Raw genomic sequence first — 12,774 nt, 5'->3', positions numbered from 1 at the left:
ATCTATTGGTTTAAGAAGAGCAGTTTGGTGAGCCTTTTGAGTGGGTAGTTGCCAGCTGAATCTGAATGTGCTTGCTATCACATTACACACTTTTTTTTTTTTTGAACAAAACACATAACAAAACTTCAGTTAGTTCAAAGCATCAGACACCAACTCCTCAAGTTGTGGTTTTGGTTTGTTTATCACAAATTGCAATTAATTTCTGCTACAGGTAAGTCACTCTCAAGGCTTCACACAAACACACACACAGGTTCTAAATTCTACCCATGTGACACACAGTAGAGTAAACGAGAACATGGAGACCTCTAAGGACCACTTACAATTACAAGGGTCATTTAATACCTCTAAATTAATTCCCTCACTTAAGTATGATCTGTTGCTTATAGAAAACAGAATGAACATCCCTTGAGCAAAAGCCTCAAAAATCAAAATACATTTCGAGGGAGAAGGACCGTAGCCGTTTAAGCAAGCGATTTATCAGGTTTGGCCACAGTGTGAGAGCTCCTTCTTGTGGACCACGAAGTAGCGTCTCGTGTCACATGACCTGCACCAGCTTCAGTCACATGACAGGCCAAAGTCACACGAAAACAGGAAGTAAATGTCATAAGAATTAGTTAACAACGTACGGTAAGTATAGTATTATCTTGTTAAGTTGTGGCAGTATTTATTTTTTATTTTTTATTGCAGCACAGCTAACAGTGCGCCCTTTAAATAAATAAATGAAAATAATGAGCCAGCATCTCTGCAGACCGCTAGCTCTAGCTAGCTAGCTCACACAGCTAGCTAGTTAACCCAGGTATTGTTTCTATATGAGATGCCCAGATTTTGGCCGAACTAGCTGGTAATTAGCCATTTTTGAAACAATGCGACTAAAACACGCTTTAAGTTATTTCACATAATGTGTCTTGTTATGTGACTTTCGATCCTACCCGCGTTCGAAATCGTTAGTTTGCTAGCTAACCTATAATCCTCTTGCATGTTTTATATTGATTAGCATTATGGAAAAAGGCTTGGTTTATTAAGGTATCGGTATAGTAGCTCTTTAGTAACTCTTTGCTTACAGCTAGCTCTACCTATCTGGATAGATTTAAAATGGATATTTATCGATAATATGACTGCGTCATTTCTATACAAGGTTACAGCAATAAACGTAGCTAGTTAGTGAAAGCTACCTACGTCGTTTCATGTTGGAAATGATGTTGTATTAGTGCATAGTACAGCCAATGTAGCTAGGTGGGTAGGTAGCCAGTGACAGCCACGCTTGCTGTTGCTGTGGCATGCAGGAGGAGGAAGAAGCAATGGGGTCAGCCGTGGAGCGGATGGATGATCTGGTCAAGGAGTACCTGATATACCGCGGTTTCACCAGCACCCTCAAGCACCTGGACTCTGAAATCAAAGCCGACAAGGAGAAAGGATTCCGAGTAGGTTCCGCCGCTTTATTGTATTCTGTAACGAATTCAGATGAGTCATTGTATATGATGCAATCATAAAGGCATCTTGTAGCCATCAGGTATGCACAGTTCAAGGCAGTGTTCCCGAGCCTGGTGCTGAGGATCCACTGTGTATTCTGATTTTCACTCCATCTGACCTTCCATTGCATAAATTAAGCATGTTTAATGGATCTGTTAAACGAGAACTGATCTGTAGTTGACTTCAGATAAATATCTTCTGTGAGTTCTCTCTTACAGGTATGGGTTATTGGAAATATATTTGCTGTAAAAGAAATGCACATATGAGATATTTCCTGAACTTATTTTTACCTAAATGAATTATTCCTCTAAACAAAATAGTAATACAAACAAAAATCGACCCCAACTGATTAAGAATTAGCTCTTCAGTGGGGCCTACAGCAAGGAATTGAAGAACTAATTATGCTTAACCTGTACCAGAATTGTTCAAGGGGCAGATATTCACAACACTGTTCCATAAACAACCTTCCTTGTTCATATTAGTATGGACACATCTGTAACAGTATAATTTATTCACAAAGTATAATTGATTCTCAAAGTTAGGATGTGACATTAAACTAAAACATTCTAAAGCATGCGATTCTGTATAGCTGCAGTGTTGCAGGCCATCTATATAAATGCGTATATGTGTAATTGTGTAACTGTTAGACAGTATGTGTTTGACCAGATAAAGCCTGATCTTTCCTATTCCTATTGTATTCCTATGGAAGCAAAGTTTTCTTTTGGTAGCAGCGATTGTGCAATTTTCACCACATGACTTAGTTTCCTCAACAGGCTATTTGAGCATGTATCAGTTAGCACCCATGAAATGTTAAACATGTGTTGAGTGTTTAGTTTTATGTTGAGCATCCAGTTGGATAAAAGATGCTGTTCTTTTTGTCATGCTTCACCAACGTCACACTACCGACATTATGTGACCAGCAGGGTGACTGTTGCATTGAAGGTTTTTTGTGCTTTGAGTGGAAATTTACATATGCAGTAATGTCTAATTGTACACACAGAATTATAAAGTATAGTCCTGTTGAGGTTCTCCAGATCCTTGCTAAGGGTCAGTGTCTGAACAGTAACGCCTCTGTAATGCAGAAATTGCCTGTTGGCTGGCTGTTGCCTGCTGCACCGTCTCTCAGACATCACCCTCAGCTATCCTTTTGACAGTTTAATGATGGAGGTTGTCCGATGCAGGTGGATAAAATAATTGACCAGCTTCAGCAGTTCATCCAGAGCTACGACCTGTCTGCCCTGAAAGATTACTGGGGATACCTGGACCGCCGACTTTTCTGTCGATTAGAAGATGTCTATCGACCCACCATCAACAAGCTAAGGACCAGCCTTTACCGATACTACCTTGTATACACTGTGCAGGTAATGGCATGTTATGTTACCACTCCCCTGCCCCATTGCAAATCAATATGTTGTGAAGGCCAGTTCAATGTACAGTCCGCTAATCTTGCTTGTATCAGGTGTACTTTACTCATGTAGTCAGGCATGGTTTTACAAAGTGGCCAACTCACTGAAAAAGGCAAGCTAAGCGCATGGATTGATTACCTAAGCACAGCTAAATTGTGAATAAAATACAACTACAAATACAAGCTACAATACAACATCATACAAAGGTATCTTAGAAAGAAAATGAACCAAGATGTTTAATATATAACTGAATAATTATGCCCCTCTGATATGTTAATGTTTGAAGCAAATGTTTGATTATGTATGATTTTGTATTTAATACAAAAGCTTAACTGAGACTGTAACAACTGATGTAAGTATGTGTTTATAGTCTTATTTATAGTCTTTATAGTCTATAGTTTATAGTCTTACGGTGTAAGTGTATGTTTAAGAGTATATGATGTTAGTACATTTTATGGCATGATTGTCCTCTTTTTGTGTCTCTCCAGACAAACCGAATTGACAAAACCCAGGAGTTTTTCCAGAAGCAGGCTCTCGAGCTTCAAGGCCAGGTCGAATGGCGTGATTGGTTCATCCTGCCCTTTGTCCCCTCCCCTGACCAGAACCCTGTATTTTCCCCTTACTTCACCCGCCAGTGGGCCGACACCTTCCTGGTCTCTCTGCACAACTTCCTAAGTGTCCTTTTCCAGTGCATGCATATCCTTTCGGTTCAGACCAAGTCACAAACTGTGCTTTGCTGCCCTCATAGCGGTTTAGCGCGAGTAGGGGGCTGTTAAAAACAGAATGGGTTCTTCTGCTCTGTAACTACATATCAGACGACACATTGTCATTTCAGGACTGCAGGAAAATGACTTTGGCTCTAAAAGGAAATTGAGGTACCGTTGAATTATGTATGGTTAAGAAACTATGGCAAGTTAAAAACGGGCGGAAAAGCTTTTATTCCTTGACAGCGTTCACCCCTACCGGTGCTGCTGAGTTTTGATTCGGAAGTACAGAGAAGCCTTGGTCTGCAGGAGGATAATGAACAACTGCGGCAATTGGTGAGGCATGGAGCGTGGTGGTGTATGGAGACATTTGCATAGAAGGCTGCGTAATGGCTGTTTGCACAAGGGATGTAAAGGCACAAGCTCATGTCCCTCTCTCTCCACTCTGTCACCCCCCCAGCTATTTGCTCTGCAGGCAGAGCCTCGGCTGAAGAAGGACGAGGAGATGGTGCATCACAAACTCCCCCCGTATGTGCAGAACATGGACCGGCTGGGAGACACTGAGCTGTGAGGACTGGCAATGGGAGCGGAATGTGCCAAACAAGGGGGTGGGGGGTGTGGTTTAGTATGAAATAGTTGGGGAAAACAGATATTTATCTCTGTATTTAAATATGTGACGGATGGCTGACATGTGAAGGACCTTTCGCTTGTGAGTATAATTAGCGTTGTGCAAAGAAATGTGTTCCCTGTGGATGAGGACAGTCAAAACCAAATAAACAATTCACCTGAATTGTTACTTTGTTCACTGAAACCTGTGCCTGGAGTCTAGCTTTCAGTACTTCCCACACTAAATGCTGGAAGATGCCCAACACTGCATGAAGTGTGTCGACTGGGAAAAAGTTTCTTTTAAGTCCTTATTTTGTGAAAACCGTCGAGCCAATTCTCAAGCTTGCACATCTGATAAGCACTTGATCTACAGTCTCTCATTCCAAATCTTATCTCGTGCACACAGTTGAGCTGCCTGGCGGTATGGGCTGCCTCTCAGAAAAGAACAGTTAACTCCCACTACACTTTGCAATAAAGTCTCCGCTGAGTCATTCACACCGAACCTGAATAAAGCGCGTTTAGATAAGGGGCTATTGGCAGGCAACAGGCAGCAAACCACGCCACTCTCATAAGGAGCACTTTTTCCCCACATTCTCATCTGATATCTCAGAAGGAGGATGTTTACTCTTCAAGCACACATACTCAAACGGGCCATTCTTTCCAAGAGAAAATTATAGATTTTACGGTCATGGATGCCGCCAGTAATGGAGGGAGAAGAGATGTAATATTGTGAGAACAAAATGCCGTGTCCATGTCCGTGTCTGGACGGCTGAGGTATGTCGGTTATTCCCCAACAGGGACCTGGTGTCCAGCCAGCGGAGCGTCAGCCCGGCCACCCCCTCTCGGAACTTCTTCTCCACGTTCCTCCCCCAAGGAAAGCGGGCACCTGGCAAGACGCCCCAGGGAGCTGGGTCCTCGCCAACACAGGCCACCATGGGAAGGAGGGACACTGCGGCTAACCAAGTGAGTCCATATGCTCCTCTGGAAAACAGGGCTGTGTGTGTGTGTTGGGGGGGGGGAGGCATTCAGCTTAGAAATATGAGCCCCGATATTCTCCAGAGTAAAAATGATAGGAGCACGCTTAGCTGTAAGTGGAAAGTGCAAGCAGAAGATGTTTCTCTGAATGACCAACTGAGCTGTTCATGTCCCCTTAACACATTTGTGAATGTCAGTGTTATACTACGTCTTTCTCATTTACATGCTTTTAATTCCACTCACAATATCCTCAATGTAATGCCCTTAATGTAAGTTTACAGTTTAATATGACCTTAATACAACTGGTCTTCATTATATTTAACCAAGTGCATATGTTGTAGAATGTCTGAATTTTGCAATTGTGATTCAAACAAAAAATATGTAAAGCTAAAATAGCAGCTGTTTCAATGTTGTTGAATATATCGTATTTGTATGCAGAAGACTGCATTTGAAATGAAAACATACACACTGTAATATGTTCTTTGAAAAATATTTAAACGTGTGACATTTTCAGTCAGGACGGTCCTCTGTAACTGAGATCTGTTTCGTCTAATCCCTGTGACATGCACATTTCAGTCTGCAAAGCCTAAGGATCTGCCAGCCTCCAGAGATTCCAAGGCTGTGCCCAGTGTAGGGTCAGCCAGTGATCAACCAGCCAGTCACCCCAGGCAGAGGAGACACCAGGACCACGAGAAGGAGCGGAAAGAGCTGCTGTCCAAGCCTCCCAGCCAGGTATGACCAAGAAAGGTGCGGGTGTGCATAGGTCTACTTACAGGGGAGACTAGGGAGGCCAGAGGCCAGCACCTGTATCCCTCCACACCAGGCATGCCCCCTGAAATAGCAATATGCAGTTGTTCATCAATGGTTGAGAGGGGACTGGTGGACATGGAAAACAAACTGATTAATGCTCAGTCAGTAGTAGGGAGTGTGGCTCCTGCTCTTACATGTAAACACTTTCCCAGTGAAGTTAGCTATTGTCTGGTGACCACAGGTCAGCTTGCTGGTCCCACTGACTTGTGAGGAAATGAAGTCCCCACATAATAGCCATTTCCACCTGCATCGCCGTGCCACAGACCTCATCGGATTCATCACGATGGAAACGTATGTGTCGTGCAGAATGTCGAGAAGAGGGGCGAGAGCTCCGACGCGGAGCCCCACCCCGAGGCGACGAACGAGCCCGCGGATTCGCCGACCGGTCAGGCGCGAGTGGGCGGGGAAGGAGGCGGGCTGGTGGAGCAGCCCTTCATTAAGCTGAGTCAGGAGGAATACGGGGAGCACCACTCGTCCATAATGCACTGCAGGTGGGAGCCGTTAAGCACACCGTCGGACGGCAAGAGGGGGCATCGGGAGGGTTGCCTCTAAATGACGCGAGGGACCCTAGCATCGTGTTCGCCTGCAGCTGTGTCTCACTGCAGCGCGGCATCACTGCTAAAATAAATAATATATATGAAAGGGCGGCAGTGTAGCATAGTGGTAAGGAGAAGGGCTTGTAACTGAAAGGTTGCCGGTTCGATTCCCCGCTGGGGCACTGCTGCTGTACCCTTGGGCATGGTACTTATCTCAAAGTTACCTCAGTAAATATCCAGCTGTATAAATGGGTAACATGTAAAAACTGTAACTTATTTAACTCGCTCTGGGTAAGAGCATCTGCTAAATGACAGTAATGTAATGTAATGTGAAGTAACATGTAGAGTTGGGTACAAGGCCCCCATCCTGGAGAGTGTTATATCTTGAGGCTTGTGTTCCAGGCAGGAATTTTAGCGTCAGATTAAGCTAATTCAGCAGCTCCTTTACTGAACAATGCCACCCCCACAGATCTGTTGCTTTGTGCTTTTGTGAACTGTCTCCTCCTCCTCCTTCTACCCTTTGCCCAGGGTGGACTGCTCAGGGAGGAGAGTGGCGAGTCTCGATGTGGACGGTGTCATCAAGGTGTGGTCCTTCAACCCCATAATGCAGACCAAGGCCACCATCATGTCCAAGTCCCCGCTGCTGTCTCTGGAGTGGGCCACCAAGCCCGACAGACTGGTACGCGGCCAGCGGGGCTTTGCCCCTTACACATCTGCCTCTATACACGCATAACAAATCCAACTACAGTACAGAATGTGAGTGCAGTTAGTTAACAATGAGTCCTTCACAAAGAGCATCAAACCCTATTGCCTTTTAGCACAGAGATCCAATTCATAGATCGTATTTTGACAAATGATGCATTGATGTGTCCTGATTGTGGAGGAAGTTTTAAAAAGGTGTGGTTTCACAGGCAGTGTAGTGCTGTACATGACTGCTTCTGTGGGCTCTCCTCAGCTGCTGTTGGGGAGCGGTGTGGGGACAGTGCGGCTCTACGACACAGAGGCCAAGAAGAACCTGTACGAGATGTCAATAGACGACGCGCACCCACGGTAAGTGTGCGTGTTCGGCGGTCTTCGCTTTCTCCAGGCTGCCCATTCCGGCTCCTGCCGCTCCTTCACCGGGAGTCCTGAGCCGTCTCTCTCAATTAAGAGTCACGGTCAGGAATCCAGGAATCACGAGCACATGAGTACGTGTTCGGTGCACTGCACTTGTGCCTTTGGCTCTCCGGCCACATCTTGGTTCATATGGCTTGATGAGACCAACGACAAGCACTGAGCAGAGACACAGTGGGATGTCCCTTAGGGGGCGCTGGCGAAACATCAGGTGGGTTGACGTGGGCCGGCGTGATTGTGTCTCCCGCGCTGCACAGGATCCTGTCCCTGGCCTGCAGCCCCAGCGGGACGTCCTTCGTGTGTTCGGCGGCGGCGCACAGCGCCCGAACGGGGAGCCTGACGGAGGGCGGAAGCCGCGCCTCCGTCCCCGTGTCGGGGCAGCTGCTCCTATGGGACACGAAGACCGTCAAACAGCAGGTACCGGGGAAGGACAGGGGCGGGCGGGTGCAGCACGGGGAAGGATTGAAGCAGAGACTATGGTGATGAACTCTCCACAATGACTAATCAAGAGTTTAACATGTTGCCGTTTGCTGCCGTGGTCTCCCCTGCCCGGCACCTCCAACCTTCTCCAGCTCCAGTTCTCCCTGGAACCGGGGCCCGTGGCCATAAACTGCACGGCCTTCAACCACAACGGCAACCTGCTGGTCACGGGGGCGGCCGATGGCGTCATCCGGCTCTTCGGTGAGTGGCGGTCGTTCCTTTCAACCGCTTCCGGAAAAAGGGGGTCGGCGCTTAAAAGCCAGCCTCTTCAAAAAAAAAAAAAACAAAATTTTAAAAAAAGGGAGGCAACGCCACATCCCCGCTGGGGTCGGGTTTGAAGCCCTTCCTTCTCCCCCTCCCCCCCCCGCAGACATGCAGCGCTACGAGAGCGCCATGAGCTGGAAGGCGCACGACGGGGAGGTGTACAGCGTGGAGTTCAGCTACGACGAGAACACCGTCTTCAGCATCGGGGAGGACGGCAAGGTAAGGGCGTGCCGCTCGGTCTGACACGCGGGGCCTGGCTTCTTGCCCTTTAGCCAGGTGACGTGGGGATACCTGCCTTTGTTTTGACTGTTTGATCCCAAGATTCCGCAAAGGAGAAGTCTTTATCAGGGATGTACACAGCTTTGCCCCGGAGTTCTAACTTTAAATTGCCACGGAGGGGAAAAACATGATTATTAACTTCTCTTAGCCCCGGAAGCTGATGGAAAGGTTTCCTAATAAAAATTGATGTGCTGGTAAACCTCTAGGCACTGCTAGACCTTTCTTAGCGGCTTTTGAGGAAGGTAAAATCAAATTTAGCTGTAGCAGTGTACACAGTCTGACTCACTGACTTTAACAGCCTACCAAACCCCGCCCCGGCCCCAATCCCCGGCGCTTATGACTTTATCTTTTTTTTTTCATTATGAATTACCTGGGTGAGAGAGAAATGACTGTGCAATTCCTTTCTGATTGACACTGGCAGCATGCAATTTGACCAGCATGTTTCTGTTCAAGTCCATGAAGTCATTCTGACAAAGCAGTACCATCACCTGTGCTGTGTAAATGAATCTGGGCTTACAGATTCACTGCTGAGGAAACCATGCTGGGTGCATCTTTGACTGACAATATTGATGATTTAAAAGATATTAGTTGGTAATATCTGCAGGCCAATTTGTTGGTGCGGATCGCTTTAGTGCTTCTGGGTATTCCATTAATGTTAGAATGTTACAATGTTAAATACATTGATAAATACAGGCTACAGAATCACTAGATCTTTACTGTCCCAGTATGCTACAAGAATTATAAAGAAAATTCTGAATAAAAATGAACACAACTCAAAAATAGGTCATCACATAAGACATAGTGATAACATCAATAGGAAAATACAGGGGTCCGTAGATTAAAAATCAATAAACGTAGATGAAGAACTAAAAAAGACTAGAATAAAATAGTCAGAAGTTGTCAATAGATAAATGTACAGGTGGAATATGCAACTGAGGTATTTAAAAAAAATTCAGTAATAATTAAAACTCATAAAAATGGTCAGAGCTACTTTACCTACCTATGGTACTATGGTACCTATGGTAACAGACTGATAGCACTTGGAATAAAATAATGTTTTAATCTGTTCATTTTTACTTTTGAGAGTTTAAAATGTTACCCAGAGACCAGGATTTCACTGCATTTACTGTAACTGAAGATGGCCTTGGCTGACTAACTGAACCTGGGCAAGACTTGTTAGTGTTACTGTTCTTTCACAGCTTATTGGGGAATAAGCTATTTTGTTTGTTTTTGTTTTTAGTGTTCAAATGGCCATACTAGCAATAATGGTCGTAAGTAGTTGTACCTGTAAAAATGACCTTTTTATGACCGTCTGGGTGGAAACACCGGGGTTCAGTCTGAAGTAAATAACCCTTTTAAGTCAAAAAATGTCCTTTTAAGTACATTTAACTGTGGAAATTAATTTCTGCAACAATGTACAAAGCTTGTATTCTACTTGCCCATGGCCAATTTCTTCTTAAAGGAAACTAATCTTCCCTGAATTGTCTGCAGAGTTGATTGTGTGTTTGCCTGTCCTCATGTCTGCTTTGAAGATCATCAGTCTACAATAAACGGAAGGAAACACTCGTAAATAGAACTAGGGGATGACATAAGCGCACTTCACAAAAGACCACTGAGTATCACAAGCTGAGATGTGGTGATTAAGAAATCCGTTAAGCAGCCAACAATATTAAAATCCAAATTAAAATGTAAGTCTCTCCGTGTGAAAATTCGAAGATGGATGCTTAGATGCTCCCTGAAGTTTTGTTCCCTGTTGTTTGTAAATAAAATTCAGAAGATCTGTAACTGTTCATTAACTGTTGCATTGTTCACCCCCCCCCACCCCACATGCCCTGTGGAATGTAACTTGGTGGCAGTGTAGCATAGTGGTTAAGGAGCAGGACTCGTGACCAAAAGGTTGCTGGTTCGATTCCCTGCTGGGGCACTGCTGTTGTACACTTGGGCAAGGTACTTAACCCACAATTGCCTCAGCAAATATCCAGCTGTATAAATGGATAACATTGTAAAAAGCTGTAACTGATGTAAGTCACTCTGGATAAGAGCGTCTGCTAAATGCCAATAATGTAATTTACTCTATTTTGGTCAATATTTCTCCCTTGATGAAAAGAATATGTATAGAATATAGATGTAGAAGTATCACTTTTTAATTTTTTTCACTTCTTGATCGAGAGAAGGCATTTAAGCTTGTATTTAATACGCAGATGTATGTATTTATTGATGAATGTCTGGACTGAGTCACCGGATAACACTGGATCTGATGACAGTAATAACGTGACGTGGATGTCGTGCCCTTTGTGGTCCAGTTTATCCAGTGGAACATCCACCGGTGCGGAGTGAAGCAGTCGGAGTACACGCTGCCCCAGGACGCCACGGGACCCTTCGTGCTGTCGGGGTACAGCGGGTACAAGCAGGTTCAGGTGCCCCGCGGGCGCCTCTTTGCCTTCGACTCCGAAGGACAGCACGTGCTCACCTGCTCCAACAACGGGGGCCTCATCTACAGGGTAAGACTGGCTGTAGAGTCCCCTTCTAGTCTGTGTGAACAGGGACATTACATTACTTTAGAGGGTTTTTATAGTGAGATGTGAGGACCAGAGGGTGAAGTGGTCTTATATCAGCTAAACTGACTAGAGCCAAAGACGCAAGCATGGAATTGTCTGGTATGTGAATAATACCTTGAAATTAAAAAAAGTAAAATGCTAAAGATTAGAACATGAGTAATTATTGGGCTATACAGTAGAGTATCACTGTAGTTTTACTGTAGTGTAGAAAAAAGCCCGCCCAGAGTAGCGTGTAAATGGAGCGAGAAAGCTGAAAGTCCCCCGCTTGGTCTTGTTTGCAGCTGAACGAAGGCGAGAACGGTCTGGAGAGCATCCTGGCCCTGGGGGGTCACAAAGCGCCCGTGGTCACCGTGGACTGGTGCTCCGCTGTGGACTGCGGCACCTGCCTGACCGCCTCCATGGACGGCAAGATCAAACTGAGCACGCTCCTGGCCCAGAAGTCCTGAGAAGCCGCGGCTCGTGACAGAGGGACATGAAGGGAGGGGGGCGGAGGCTTTACAGTATCGATCCAGCAGCGGTCACGGAGCCCACATTCTTACAGACTGTGCTTCCTTAGGCTGCAGTTCATTTTTATTAAGGGTGACCGCGTTCTCTCCAGACATTTTCAGTATTGCATTGGCTGCCTGTTTACTTTCCTTCATAGGGTAGGTCAGGTGGGAGGTTACAACTATATATAATTACCAATACTATTTCTAATGGAGTTTGTAAACCTATTGTTGAAGTAGCGGCGGTTGCTAGGACACAGGAAATGACCCAGTAAGACAAATCTCTCATCCTGGTCTTCAGTCTTCGATTCTCCTTCAGAGATTCAGATCTCTGAGGTTCTGGCCGTCGGTACGTGACAGAAGACACATGGTGTGGCTGTATGATTTTAATGAAAAACTGAGAATTGAAACATGTTAGCCATCCATTCAGTAACAACAGAACAAAATAAATTACAGTTTAGAATGCATAAAAATATATTTGATGCAGTATTGACCTTAACACAGTTGTTCAGTGAATTGTGTATATTCCAGAATTAATAAATGAGATCATTCCGAATACCCTTGCTTGTACAGGGTTTAGACATTCTGCTGTGATACTGAATGCCACCCCAAAATTGTATGATTTTACAAATCTTGTATGTAAATAGTCCCAAATACTGAAGTACTTCATTGCCAGAATGTGCCTAAAACTTGAAAAAGGGCATAAAGCTATTTTAAATAGTTTTTTTTTACAAAACAGAATTAACATTACTTGAGTTGCTCATAAAAGCCAGCCACTCACTTGTTGTCTGTGGGTGCAGGCAAGTGTCCTTTTTGTTGACACATTTATTTGGTAAGTGTCAGAAATGGCCCTGCTTTTGAAATGCCAAGCCCCCGGAGACCTGAAATTTTAGAGTAAGGTTTTGTTAGCTTTAGATGAGGCTTTGAATTGGCAAATGAAATGAAATGCCATGTCTTTTTTTCTGAACATCAATATACAAACATCACAGCTACAAACAAGTTGAACCTCTGTGTATACTTAACATTTATTTCCAAAGTCCACTGTTTTCACTGGGGTATTGACATTCTAGGTGTTCTATTTAGATCCT

General features: G+C 44.7%; 1 protein-coding gene across 1 annotated transcript; it reads left to right on the top strand.

Moving 5' to 3' along the window:
- The first annotated feature begins 552 nt into the window (after nucleotides 1–552).
- On the top strand, nucleotides 553–12,330 carry wdr91 (WD repeat domain 91). The gene is made up of 16 exons (XM_036530162.1): nucleotides 553–627; nucleotides 1,284–1,421; nucleotides 2,652–2,831; nucleotides 3,365–3,572; nucleotides 3,834–3,916; nucleotides 4,041–4,147; nucleotides 4,984–5,149; nucleotides 5,738–5,893; nucleotides 6,278–6,462; nucleotides 7,036–7,186; nucleotides 7,463–7,557; nucleotides 7,878–8,037; nucleotides 8,193–8,301; nucleotides 8,471–8,583; nucleotides 10,947–11,144; nucleotides 11,483–12,330. The coding sequence occupies exons 2-16, from the start codon at nucleotides 1,299–1,301 to the stop codon at nucleotides 11,645–11,647; spliced, it is 2,199 nt and encodes a 732-aa protein (XP_036386055.1). The 5' UTR covers nucleotides 553–627; nucleotides 1,284–1,298; the 3' UTR covers nucleotides 11,648–12,330.
- Nucleotides 12,331–12,774: the final 444 nt, after the last annotated feature.

The sequence above is a fragment of the Megalops cyprinoides genome, chromosome 5, assembly GCF_013368585.1.
Source record: "Megalops cyprinoides isolate fMegCyp1 chromosome 5, fMegCyp1.pri, whole genome shotgun sequence".
Lineage (NCBI taxonomy): Eukaryota > Metazoa > Chordata > Actinopteri > Elopiformes > Megalopidae > Megalops > Megalops cyprinoides.
Note: the sequence above shows the minus strand (reverse complement) of the source record. Positions and strands in the feature narration are given on the sequence as shown.

Excerpts from the sequence above, each read along its gene's own strand:
- wdr91 (XM_036530162.1), top strand. The coding sequence starts at position 1,299 with ATGGGGTCAGCCGTGGAGCGGATGGATGATCTGGTCAAGGAGTACCTG. Across the intron at positions 6,463-7,035 it reads TCGTCCATAATGCACTGCAG|GGTGGACTGCTCAGGGAGGA; the intron begins GTGGGAGCCGTT and ends CCCTTTGCCCAG. Across the intron at positions 8,584-10,946 it reads GCATCGGGGAGGACGGCAAG|TTTATCCAGTGGAACATCCA; the intron begins GTAAGGGCGTGC and ends TTTGTGGTCCAG.